The 14,145-nt window shown below is 45.9% G+C and overlaps 1 protein-coding gene across 1 annotated transcript in view; it reads right to left on the reverse strand.

The window, feature by feature from the left end:
• LOC140418439 (uncharacterized) overlaps window positions 1-14,145 on the reverse strand; it is a 34,914-nt gene that overhangs the window by 15,469 nt on the left and 5,300 nt on the right. The window contains exon 3 of the mRNA XM_072501915.1: window positions 11,314-12,279. Coding sequence (XP_072358016.1) covers window positions 11,314-12,172 — 859 coding nt within the window. The 5' untranslated portion in view covers window positions 12,173-12,279. The remainder of the gene's footprint in view (window positions 1-11,313; window positions 12,280-14,145) is intronic.

Here is a 14,145-nt window from a genome sequence, read left to right on the forward strand (position 1 = left end):
CCTGGCAAGGATGGAATACCAGCTGAACTGCTCAAACACAAAGTCCCATCGACTGTCACACCTTCACGACCTCCTCCTCTGTTGGGAGGTCGGAACCATTCCATGTGCATGTTGCTAAAATCATCACAACTGATAAAAATAGCAGGGACAGAGGAGGTTGCAGCAACTACAGGAATGTCTCACTCCTTAGCAGCACCGGGAAGACCTTCACTAGGGTCATGTTTAAAAGATTCATCTACTTGCAGACTGAGTGGATACAAAAGCACAGTGCAGTTTCTGTGCTGACAGATCGACAGGAACATGATCTTCTCCACACACCAGCTGATAATAATAATAATCTGCATTGTCACAAGTAGGCTTATATTAACACTGCAATGAAGTTACTGTGAAAGCCTCTTATCGCCACATTCCAGCACCTGTTTGGGTACACAGAGGGAGAATTGAGAATGTCCAAATTACCCAACAGCACCTCTTTCGGGACTTGTGGGAGGAAACCCACGCAGACATGAATAGAACGTGCTGACTCTGCGCATTCAGTCACCCAAGCCGGGAATCAAACCTGGGACCCTGGCGCTGTGAAGCAACAGTGCAACCTGCCCACTGTGCTACCGTGCCGCCCAAAGTGAACAATTGGTGTTTAATCTAAAGAGTCTGTGCTGAGAAAAGTGAAGTTCTAATTACTGAGTGAAAGTAAATCTTTAAGTATGAATTGCAATTTACTTGTACAATTGTAAAAGGTAGTGAAAAGTTGGATTCACTGAAGTTAATCTTCAGCCTTAATGTTGTGCATTGGATTTCACAATCTTTTGGAAGCTCCACCTCTTTAAGTCTTTTTGGTCTAAGAACGTTGAAGCTTTGGTTACCTGTGAAAGCTGATCGTTTTACTTTTATTTTTCTTTTGTTTTATTTGAGTCACTTGGAAAAGTGCCTGAAGAAAGAGGGGAAAAAACAAATTTGGGCAACTCTGAAAAAGTTGACAAATGAATTGAGAATACAAAGTTTAAAATGGTGTTTGATTCATTTCATATCTGAAAATAAAGTTACGTAAAGTCAACACAGTTGTGCGCATTTGAGCATGTTTGCTCCAACACCTTTGAGAGCAGAGAAGTTAACCCTTTCCACTGACAGCACGGTGATGATTTAAACTAAAGACTTTGCCTTTTCAAGATTTGGCTTCATCCCATTTGGTATCTTTCAAGACAAAATGTTTAAGAATGGAAAATATCAGAGTTATCTCCAAACTAATTGCAAATTCCTGTTCTTCTGTCTCTGATCTACAAATATATTATGTGAATATTAAATTGGACAATAAAGTTCCTCAGTTGTTGCTTGAAAGTCTGTGTTGTTCTGAATGATGACAGTATTAACCTTCTCCCTAACCTGTCCTAATCCTTCTGTCCATTCGCCAACTGAAACCAGAGACTCCTTGACCTCAGGGTGACATTCCCTGTCTGCCTAGTTATTCCTTTAAATCAAGCCCTAAATTGTTGGTGGATTGTTTCATCCTGCTGCCATATTTCAACAACAAATGTTGAAATGTTTGCTCCACACCCACAGGGTTTCATCTGTTTAAAGCCACAAACAGAAAGGTCCATTTTTCTCCTGGAGTTTGAGACATGATGCAGAGTTTCAGCCAATGTGGAGAGGCCGTTCACCTGCTCTGCGTGTGGGAAGGGATTCACTCAGTCATCGCACCTCCTGACACACCAACTTGTTCATACTGATCAGAGACCTTTTAAATGTGAGAAGAACTATAAAAGCAGAAAGGATTTACTGATACATCAAGGCACTCACACTGGGGAGAGGCCATTCACCTGCTCCAAGTGTGGGAAGAGATTCACTTGTCCCTCCCACCTTCTGACTCACCAATTTGTTCACACTGATCAGAGACCAATTAATTGTTCTGATTGTGAGAAAACATTTAAAAGCAAAAAGGATCTTCTGTAACACCAGCACACTCAAACTGGGGACAGGCCATTCACCTGCTCCAAGTTCGGGAATGAATTCACCCGATTACCTCACCTTCTGAGCCACCATCGAATTCACACTGGGGAGAGACTGTTCATCTGCCCTGTGTGTGGGCAGGAATTCATTGATTCTTCCGACCTTCTGATACACCAGCAGGTTCACACTGGGGAGAGACTATACACTTGCCACTCGTGTAACAAGAAATTCACTCAGTCATCCCACCTTACAACACACCAACGTATTCACACTGATCAGAGACCTTTCAAATGCTCTGATTGCGAGAAGGGATTTAAAAGTAAATGGAATCTGCTGACACATGGTTCACAATGGGGAGAGGCCGTACACCTGCTGTGTGTGTGGGAGGGGATTCGCTCAGTCAAACAACCTGCTGAGACATCAGCAAGTTCACAGGCGACAGCAGGGGATGGATTCTGCTGTTATTCCTGCTGTGAATCACATCCAGGACTGAATGATGTCTGGATGACTGTTTCCAGTGGGGTTCCACAGTTCTCTGGTACATATGAATGATTATGAAATTTGCAGATGATACAACAATTCTGCGCATGGTTGACATTGCGGGAGAAAACCATGGACTGCAGGAAGATATCAGTGGACTGGTCAATTATAAAGTGAGATGATTCATTAATTATCACAAAACTGAAATCAATCTGATCATCGTTCATAGAATTACGGTACGTGGTCCGTTAATCAAATCTAGGGGATACAGATGAAGTTGGCATTGTAAGAGCGAAGACGTCTGCATTTTTCAGTCAATTAATCATTTGAGAGGTTTAGATATTTTTTTTTTAAATTGAGAGTATCCAATTTTTTTTTTCCAATTAAGGGGCAATTTAGCAAGGCCAATCCACCTAACCTGCACATCTTTGGGTTGTGGGGGTGACCCCATGCAGACATGGGGAGAATGTGCAAACTCTACACAGTCAGTGACCCAGGGTCGGGATTCAAACCCGGGTCCTCAGCGCCACAATCCCAGTGCTATCCACTGCGCTACATGCCGCCTTGAGAGGTTTAGATATTAACAGTCAACAAAAATGCGTAGCACGGTGGCACACTGGTTAGCACTGCTGCCTCACAGTGCTGCGGACCTGGTTTCGGCCCCGTGTCACTGTCCGTGTGGAGTTTGCACATTCTCCCCGTGTCTGCGTGTGTTTTACCCCCACAACCCAAAGATGTGCAGGGTAGGTGAATTGGCCACGCTAAATTACCCCTTAATTGAAAAAAAAAGAATTGGATATGCTAAATTTATGTAAAAAAACAATTATCAAAAACATTTCAGTTAATTCCAGATAAAAGGTAACTTCAGCTCAATGGAAGAAACTGATTGGTGAGAAGCTGATGAATCTTTATTTATTTTAATCTTAAGTTTATTTTGCTTAAGTCAACTAATCAAATAACTAAAGACCTGGCCGGGGATTCCAGTCCTGCTCCACTTGAGTAAACCAGGATACTTCTCATGTCCAGAACAATCACAAGTGCAGGAAGTGACATCAGCTGGAGCAGCGAGCAAGGCAGTGGTCGAGAGGTATGTTTGTGATTGGTGGGGTATTTCCAGTGGGATTCTAGATTTCTCAGGACATGATTCCGTGCTTCTTGAGTTATGTATCAATGCTTTAGACTTTAACATGAGGACAGGATTATGTCATTTGTGGTCCTGTTTTTGACAGTGAGAAAGAAAGCTGCAGACATTTATTATTAATTTATGGGACGTGGGCTTCACTGGTTAGGCCAGCATTTATTGCCCATCCCTAGATGCCCTTCAGAACGTGGTGGGGAGGTTCTTTCTTGAACCGCTGCAGTCCTTCAGGTGTCAGTACACCCACTGTGCTGTTAGGGAGAGAGTTCCAGGATTTTCTCCCAGCGACAGCGAAGGAACGGTGATATATTTCCCAGTCAGGGTGGTGAGTGACTTGGAGGGGAGCCTCCAGGTGGTGGGGTTCCTAGTGATCTGCTCTTGGCCTTCTAGATGGTAGTGGTCATGGGTTTGGAAGGTGCTGACTAAGGAACATTGGTGAGTTACTGCAGTGCATCTTGTATATGGTGCACACGGCTGTCACTGTTCATCGGAGATGGATGGTTTGAATGTTTGTGGAGGAGGAGCAATCAAGCGGGCTGCTTTGTCCTGGATGCTGTTGAGCTTCTTGATGTTGTTGGAGCTGAACTCATCCAGGCAAGTGGAGAGTATTCCATTACACACCTGACTTGTGCATTGCAGATGGTGGACAGGCTTTGGGGTGGGGGCGGGGCGGGGGGGGCAGGCTTTGGGGTGGGGGCGGGGCGGGGGTGGGGGGAAGACATGAGTTACCCTTTGCAGGATTCCTAGTCTTTGACCTGCCCTGGTAGCCGCAGTATTATTGTGGCTCGTCCAGTTCAGATTTTGATCAATGGTACCCCCCAGGATGTTGATTGTGGGGGATTCAGCGATGGTAATGTAATTTAATGTTTTGTGAGGGCCACAAAGAATCCAGCACGAGTTTTAAGGATACAATGTAATAACATTTATTTACAATAACATATATATATATATATAACAGCAGCAGCAACTTCCCTTGCTGCACACTGCTTCCTGCTGGTTCCAAACTGGCCAGCTTTTTTTCCTTGGAGTTTATTAATGGTTTCTCTGCCCCCCTCATTGGGGAAGCTCATACTCCCACAGGATTGTGGGATTGTCATTAGTCCCCAGCCAATGGTAAGCAGGCAGATTACAACAAATGTCAAGGGGCGATCGTTAGATCCTCTCTTAAGAACATAAGAACTAGGAGCAGGAGTAGGCCATCTGGCCCCTCGAGCCTGTTCCACCATTCAATGAGATCATGGCTGATCTTTTGTGGACTCAGCTCCACTTTCCGGCCCAAACACCATAACCCTTAATTCTTCAAAAAACTATCTATCTTTATCTTAAAATTTTTTTAAATGAAGGAGCCTCTACTGCTTCACTGGGCAAGGAATTCCATAGATTCACAACCCTTTGGGTGAAGAAGTTCCTCCTAAACTCAGTCCTAAATCTACTTCCCCTTATTTTGAGGCTATGCCCTCTAGTTCTGCTTTCACCCACCAGTGGAAACAACCTGCCCGCATCTATCCTATCTATTCCCTTCATAATCTTATATGTTTCTATAAGATCCCCCCCTCATCCTTCTAAATTCCAACGAGTACAGTGCCAGTCTACTCAACCTCTCCTCGTAATCCAACCCCTTCAGCTCTGGGATTAACCTAGTGAATCTCCTCTGCACACCCTCCAGTGCCAGTACGTCCTTTCTCAAGTAAGGAGACCAAAACGGAACACAATACTCCAGGTGTGGCCTCACTAACACCTTATACAATTGCAGCATAACCTCCCTAGTCTTAAACTCCATCCCTCTAGCAATGAAGGACAAAATTCCATTTGCCTTCTTAATCACCTGTTGCACCTGTAAACCAACTTTTTGCGACTCATGCACGAGCACACCCAGGTCTCTCTGCACAGCAGCATGTTTTAATATTTTATCATTTAAATAATAATCCCTTTTGCTGTTATTCCTACCAAAATGGATAACCTCACATTTGTCAACATTGTATTCCATCTGCCAGACCCTAGCCCATTTACTTAGCCTATCCAAATTCCTCTGCAGACTTCCAGTATCCTATGCACTTTTTGCTTTAAGACTTATCTTAGTGTCGTCTGCAAACTTGGACACATTGCCCTTGGTCCCCAACTCCAAATCATCTATGTAAATTGTGAACAGTTGTGGGCCCAACACTGATCCCTGAGGGACACCACTAGCTACTGATTGCCAACCAGAGAAACACTGATGGCCAACCAGAGAAACACTTGGGCAGCACGGTAGCATTGTGAATAGCACAATTGCTTCACAGCTCCAGGGTCCCAGGTTCGATTCCCGACTTGGGTCACTGTCTGTGCGGAGTCTGCACGTTCTCCCCGTGTGTGCGTGGGTTTCCTCCGGCTGCTCCGGTTTCCTCCCACAGTCCAAAGATGTGCAGGTTAGGTGGATTGGCCATGCTAAATTGCCCTTAGTGTCTAAAATTGCCCTTAGTGTTGGGTCGGGTTATGGGGATAGGGTGGAGGTGTGGGCTTGGGTAGGATGCTCTTTCAAAGAGCCGGTGCAGACCCGATGGGCCGAATGGCCTCCTTCTGCACTGTAAATTCTATGAGAAACACCCATTAATCCCCACTCTTTGCTTTCTATTAATTAACCAATCCTCTATCCATGCTACTACTTTCCCCTTAATGCTATGCATCTTTATCTTATGCAGTAATCTTTTGTGTGGCACCTTGTCAAAGGCTTTCTGGAAATCCAGATGTACCACATCCATTGGCTCCCCGTTATCTACCGCACTGTTAATGTGCTCAAAAAATTCCACTCAATTAGTTAGGCACGACCTGCCCTTTATGAACCCATGCTGCGTTTGCCCAATGGGACAATTTCCATCCAGATGCCTCGCTATTTCTTCCTTGATGATAGATTCCAGCATCTTCCCTACTACCGAAGTTAAGCTCACTGGCCTATAATTACCCACTTTCTGCCTACCTCATTTTTTAAACAGTGGTGTCACGTTTGCTAATTTCCAATCCGCCGGGACCACCCCAGAGTCTAGTGAATTTTGGTAAATTATCACTAGTGCATTTGCAATTTCCCTAGCCATCTCTTTTAGCACTCTGGGATGCATTCCATCAGGTCCCGGAGACTTGTCTACCTTTAGCCCCATTAGCTTGCCCATCACTACCTCCTTGGTGATGACAATCCTCTCAAGGTCCTCACCTGTCATAGCCTCATTTCCATCAGTCACTGGCATGTTATTTGTGTCTTCCACTGTGAAGACCGACCCAAAAAACCTGTTCCTCATCTCCCATTATTAAATCTCCCTTCTCACCCTCTAAAGGACCAATATTTACCTTAGCCGCTCTTTTTTGTTTTATATATTTGTAGAAACTTTTACTATCTGTTTTTATATTCTGAGCAAGTTTACTCTCATAATCTATTTTACTCTTCTTGATAGTTTTTTAGTAGCTTTCTGTTGCCCCCTAAAGATTTCCCAGTCCTCTAGTCTCCCACTGATTTTTGCTACTTTGTGTGTTTTTTCCTTCAATTTGAAACTCTCCCTTATTTCCTTAGATATCCAAGGTCGATTTTCCCTCTTTTTACCGTCCTTCCTTTTTGTTGGTATAAACCTTTGCTGAGCACTGTGAAAAATCACTTGGAAGGTTCTCCACTGGTCCTCAACTGTTTCACCATAAAGTCTTTGCTCCCAGTCTACCTTAGCTAGTTCTTCTCTCATCCCATTGTAATCTCCTTTGTTTAAGCACAAAATACTAGTGCTTGATTTTACCTTCTCACCCTCCATCTGTATTTTAAATTCCACCATATTGTGATCGCTCCTTCTGAGAGGATCCCTAACTATGAGATCCTGTATCAATCCTGTCTCATTACACAGGACCAGATCTAGGACCGCTTGTTCCCTTGTAGGTTCCATTACACACTGTTCTAGGAAACTATCGCGGATACATTCTATAAACTCCTCCTCAAGGCTGCCTTGACCGGCCTGGTTAAACCAATCGACATGTAGATTAAAATCCCCCATGAAACTGCTGTACCATTTCTACATGTATCGGTTATTTCTTTGTTTATTGCCTGCCCCACCATAATGTTACTATTTGGTGGCCTATAGACTACTCCTATGAGTGACTTTTTCGCCTCACTATTCCTGATTTCCACCCAAATGGATTCAACCTTATCCTCCACAGCACCGATGTCATCCCTTACTGTTGCCCGGATGTCATCCTTAAATAACAGAGCTACACCACCTTCCTTACCATCCACTCAGTCCTTCCGAATAGTTTGATACCCTCAGATATTTAACTCCCAGTCGTGACCATCCTTTAACCATGTTTCAGTAATGGCCACTAAATCATAGTCATTCACGATGATTTACGCCATCAACTCATTTACCTTAATCCGAATACTATGAGCATTCAGGTAAAGTACACTTATGTTGGCTTTTTTACCTCTATTCTGAATCTTAACACCTCGATCAGTAATCTCTCCTAAGTTATATTTCTTTTTAACCTTTCTCCTAATTTTCCTTGTCGTTCAACCCATATCTTCATGTAACAACCTGCGGCGTCATTTACCATTAATGTTTTCACTTCCCGTTTTATTCCTTTTAGTATTCCTGGTCCTATTCACTGAGCCGAGCACCCCCCCCCCTCCCCCCTCCCCTCCTCAGTCACTGTACCTTGTACTGTCGCCCTTTTTGATTTTTGACTGTGGCTTCTCTGCCTTACACTTTCCCCCTTACTGCCTTTTGTTTCTGTCCCTGTTTTACTACCTTCCAACTTCCTGCATCGGTTCCCATCCCCCTGCCACATTAGTTTAAACTCTCCCCAACAGCTCCCCAGGACATCGGTTCCAGTCCTGCCCAGGTGCAGACCGTCCGGTTTGTACTGGTCACACCTCCCCAGAACTGGTTCCAATGTCCCAGGAATTTGAATCCCTCCCTCTTGCACCATCTCTCGAGCCACGCATTCATCCTATCTATCCTGACATTCCTACTCTGACTAGCTCGTGGCACTGGTAGCAATCCTGAGATTACTACCTTTGAGGTCCTACTTTTTAGTTTAACTCCTAACTCCCTAAATTCAGCTTGTAGGACCTCGTCCCATTTTTTACCTATATCGTTGGTGCCTATGTGCACCACGACAGCTGGCTGTTCACCCCCCCCCCCCCAGAATGTCCTGCAACCGCTCCGAGACATCCTTGACCCTTGCACCAGGGAGGCAACATACCATCCTGGAGTCTCGATTGCGTCCGCAGAACCACCTGTCTATTCCCCTTACAATTGAGTCCCCTATCACTATAGCCCTGCCATTCTTCTTCCTGCCCAGCTGCACAGCAGAGCCAGACATGGTGCCATGAGCCTGGCTGCTGCTGCCTTCCCCTGGTGAGCCATCTCCCTCAACAGTATCCAAAGCGGTATATCTGTTTTGCAGGGAGATGATCGCAGAGGACACATGCACTGCCTTCCTACTCTTGCTCTGTGTTTTGGTCACCCATTTTCTATCTCCCTGAGTACCTTTCACCTGCGGTGTGACCAACTCGCTAAACGTGCTATCCACGACGTCCTCAGCATCGCGGATGCTCCAAAGTGAGTCCATCCGCAGCTCCAGAGCTGTCAAGCGGTCTAACAGAAGTTGCAACTGGACACAGTTCTTGCACGTGAAGGAGCCAGGGACAGTGGACATGTCCCTGGAGGAGATGGTCATTGTCTGCCACTTGTGTGGCACGAATGTAACTTGCCACTGATCAGCCCAAGCTTGGATATTGTCCAGGTCTTGCTGCATTTGGACAAGGGTTGCTTCATTATTTGAGGAGTCGCGAATGGTGCTGAACATTGTACAGTGTTCCGCAAACATCCCCACTTCTGACCTTATGATGAAGGCAGATCATTGATGAAGCAGCTGAAGATGGTTGGGCCGAGGACACTACCCTGAGGAACTCCTCCAGTGATGTCCTGGAGCTGAAATGGTTAGCCTCCAACCACCACAACCATCTTGCTTTGTGCCAGGTCCGACTCCAACCAGCAGAGAGTTTTCATCCTGATTCCCATTGACTCCAGATTAGCTAGGGCTCCTTGATGCCATACTCGGTCAAGTGCTGCCTTGATGTCAAGGGCAGACACTCTCACCTCACCTCTGGCATTCAGCGCTTTTGTGCATGTTTGAACCAATGCTGTAATGACTGCAGGAAGACATCAATAGACTGATCAGCGGGCCAGAAAAGTAGTAAACTGAGGTCAATCCAGAGAAGCGCGGGGTAATAATTACATTTGGGGAGGACAAACACGGCAAAGGGAAACAGTATGAATGGTTTGATAGTGAGGTGTAGAGGGACAGAGGGGCATTAGAGTTCATGTCCACAGATCCCTGAAGGTGACGGGAGAATGAAATAAAATGAAAATTGCTTATTGTCACAAGTCGGCTTCAAAGGAAGTTACTGTGAAAAGCCCCTAGTCGCCACATTCCGGCGCCTGTTCGGGGAGGCTGGTATGGGAATTGAACCGTGCTGCTGGCCTACTTTGGTCTGCTTTCAAAGCCAATGATTTAGCCCTGTGCTAAACCAGCCCCTTGAGGTAGATACAGTGATTGTAAAGGCAGAGAGGATACTTTGTTATTCACGGTGACATAGAGTACTGGAGCAGGGAATATTCCCAGCAATTTCTATTGGAGGAAAGACCTGAAACCCCTCTCTCCACAAATGCTGCCAGAGTTGCTGAGTATTTCCAGCATTTTCGGTTTTTATTATAAGATCAGGGAGGTTATACTGGAACTGTCCAAATAACTAGTTAAACCACAGCTGCATTACTGAGTACAGTTCTGGTCACCACATTACAGGAAGGATGTGTTCATACCAGAGAGGATGCAGAGGAGATTGACCAGGATGTTGACACAAATGGAGAATTTTAATAATGAGGAAAGATTGGAGAGGCCGAGGTTGTTTTCTGTGGAACAGAGAACGCTGAGGAGAGATTAACTGAGGTGTTTAACATTATGAGGTGCCCGAATAGAATGGATAAGAAGGATCTATTTCATGAACAGATCAATAACCAAAGGGTTTAGATTTAAAATAATTCGCAGAGGATTGGGAGTGGAAGGGGGACAACAGATCTCGGTGTCTATTCGGAACCCTGGATATGCGTTATCCCTTCTCAGCTCCCAAATAACAGAGGTCAGTCTGTGCTTTTTGGTAAAGTCCAGTTGAACTTTATTTGTCAGCTGTGCCACTGGAAAACTTGTTTTTAATACAAAATTCAAAATTCATTGCCCTGCAGCAAGCTAGTCAGATTAATTTTCTTTCATGAATATAGAAGTTGAGTATTCATTCAAATCATAATACACCAGATAAAATAACGGGAGATGGGAGAGAAACTAGAGAAAGATGTGGGTTCAGTGCTCGGGAAAGGATGACATTTAGAGACAGTTTGGTCCGGTGGGCTCGTGGAAGGGAGGGAAGCAGCAGAGGCAGCTGATCGGATTTACTCAATGTCAGTCACAAAGAAGCTCCACAAGCTCCTCACACTTCTTGTTGGAGGTGAGGATGGAAGAGACAGGGGAGAGCGAGAGAACTTCAAAGGAAATAACTTTTGTCAGAGATATTAAAATGTTTCAGCACACTGTGTATTTAACACAAATCTAATTTATTTGACATTCAGCCAGAATATTAGCCCCTGTAAGTGGGCTGGAGTTTGTTATCAGCAGAAAGAGACCCAAATGAACATGGTTCAGTCCTGAATGTGAGTTAACAGCAAAACCCATTCACTGTGGTTTGTGGCCTCGTTGGTGTCTCAGTAGAGAGGATGACTGAGTGAATCCCTTCCCACACACTGAACAGGTGAACGGTCTCTCTCCAGTGTGAATTCGCTGGTGATTCAGCAGAACGGATGACTGAGTGAATCCCTTCCCACACTCTGAACAGGTGAATAGCCTCTCCCCAGTGTGAATTCGCTGATGTACAGTGAGCTGAGTTGATCGCCTGAACCCAGTCCCACAGTGAGAGCATCTAAACGGTCTCTCGTCAGTGTGAACACGTTGATGGAGCATCAGTTCCCCAGAACTTTTAAAGCACTTCCCGCAGTCGGGACATTGGAATGGTCTCTCCCCAGTGTGAATTCGCTGGTGCTCCTGCAGGTCAGATGTTTGAGTGAATCCTTTCCCACACTTGGAGCAGGTGAATGGTCTCTCCCCAGTGTGAATTCGCTGGTGTCTCAGCAGGTTGGCTACATGAGTGAATCCCTTCCCACACTCGGAGCAGGTGAATGGTCTCTCCCCAGTGTGAATTCTCTGGTGTGTCAGCCGATTGGTTGAATTAATGAATCCTTTCCCACACTGAGAGCAGGTGAACGGCCTCTCCCCAGTGTGAACTCGCTTGTGTTTCATCAGGTTGGATGCCTGAGTGAATCCCTTCCCACACTTGGAGCAGGTGAATGGTCTCTCCCCAGTGTGACTGCGTCGATGAGTTTCCAGCTTGGATGGGTAAGTGAATCCTCTCCCACAGTCCGCACATTTCCACGGTTTCTCCTCAGTGCGACTGCATTTGTGGCTTGTGAGGCCTGATGATCGACTGAATCCTCGTCCACACACACAACACGCGTACGATTTCTCCTCACTGTGAACGGTGCTTTTTCCTTCCATGTCAAAGTACGATGATATTCAGGATATGATAAATTGAGGACTCTCTCAGATCCTGATGTGATGCTTGCTTTGAGTTTCCGGATTTTGAAGCGTCCCCTTCGAACACCCTGTGAAACGGATTCAAAACAGAAAATAGGGAGTGAGAGAACCCACAAAAACACAAAGGCAGGTTGTGAAATTGAGCTGAATGAATCTGGTCATTTGTGGGGCCGGCACTGGGAAAAAGTGACCATGAAAACGTCTCGTTTGTTGTAAAAACCCAACTGGCCTCTTTGGGAGGAGAGAGAAAGAGGTGAAGACGGATTTTGTATACTCACAAGACATATCGAGAGAGTAGTTGGCAAAGCAAATTCGATCTTGAGCTTCATAAACAGCAATATAGATACCAAAACTATGCTTCTGGTGGTATGGTGGTAAGCACTGCTGCCTCACAGTGCCGTGACCGGGGTTCAATTCTGGCCTTGGTGACTGTGTGTGGAGGTTACACCACTTTTTCCCCGTGCCTGCGTGGGTTTCCACCCGGTGCTCAGGTTTCCTCCAACACTCCAAAGAAGAGCAAGTTAGGTGGATTGACCTTGATAAATTGTCCGGGATGTGCAGGTTCAGTGGGGCTATGGGGTTACAGGGACAGGGTAGGGGTGTGGGCCTAGGCAGGGTGCCCTTTCAGTGAATCAGTGCACACTTCCAGGAAGTAGGCTTCAATGAAGTTACTGTGAAAAGCTCCTAGTCGCCACATTCTGGCGCCTGTTCGAGGAGGCCGGTATGGGACTTGAACCCGCGCTGCTGGTCTTGTTCTGCATTACAAGCCAGCTGTCTTAGCCCACTGTGCTATACCAGCCCCAAAGCCCCTAGTTCCACATTCCGGCGCCTGTTTGGGGAGGCTGATAGGGGAGCAAGTTAGATCGATTGGCCTTGATAAATTGCCCCTTAGTGTCCAGGGATGTGCAGGTTTGGTGGGGCTATGGGGTTACAGGGACAGGGTAGGGGGGTGGGCCTAGGCAGGGTGCCCTTTCAGTGAATCAGTGCACACTTGATGGGCCGAATGCCCTCCTTCTGCACTGCAGGAATTCTATGGTTCTAATTCTATTCTCTGAATCTTTATAAAGCTCTGGTCACCACTCTGCAGGAAGAATGTGAAGGTTCTTGAAGAAGGTGCAGAGGAGATTTACCAGAATGGTTCCAGCAAAGGAGGTTGAGGGGAGATTTGATTCAGGAACACAAGATTATACCAGATTTCCATTGGGTGGACAAAGAAACTCTGTTTCCATTCAGTGATCGTACAAGCAGTCGGGACACAGATTTAAAGGTTGGGGTAAAACCTGGATTGAACTATATAAGATCCTGAGGGGTCTTGACAGGGTGGATGTGGAGAGGATGTTTCCTCTTGTGGGAGAATCTGGAACAAGGGGGTCACCCAATTCAGACGGGGATAAGGAATTATTTTTCGTTTGAGGGTTGCAAGACAGGGGGTGGCATAGTGCTTAGCACTGCTGCCATAAAACACCAGGGTTCAATTCCCACCCTGACTGTGTGGAGTTTGCACTTTCTCCCCGTGTCTGTGTGGGTTTCCTCCGGGTGCTCCGGTTTCCTCCCACTGTTCAAAGATGTACAGATTAGATTGAATTGGTTAGGATTGTATTCATATATCATAGAATTTACAGTGTAGAAGGAGGCCATTCGGCCCATCGAGTCTGCACCGGCTCTTTGAAAGAACACCCCACCCAAGCCCACACCTCCACCCTATCCCCATAAACCAGTAACCCCACCCAACACTAAGGGAAATTTTGGACACCAAGCACAATTTAGCATGGCCAGTCCACCTAACTTGCACATCTTTGGACTGTGGGAGGAAACAGGAGCACCCGGAGGAAACCCACGCACACACGGGGAGAACGTGCAGGCTCTGCACAGACAGTGACCCAAGCTGGGAATCGAACCTTGGACCCTGGAGCTATGAAGCAATTGTGCTAACC

Source organism: Scyliorhinus torazame, chromosome 5 (genome assembly GCF_047496885.1).
Source record: "Scyliorhinus torazame isolate Kashiwa2021f chromosome 5, sScyTor2.1, whole genome shotgun sequence".
NCBI classification, from domain to species: Eukaryota; Metazoa; Chordata; class Chondrichthyes; order Carcharhiniformes; family Scyliorhinidae; genus Scyliorhinus; species Scyliorhinus torazame.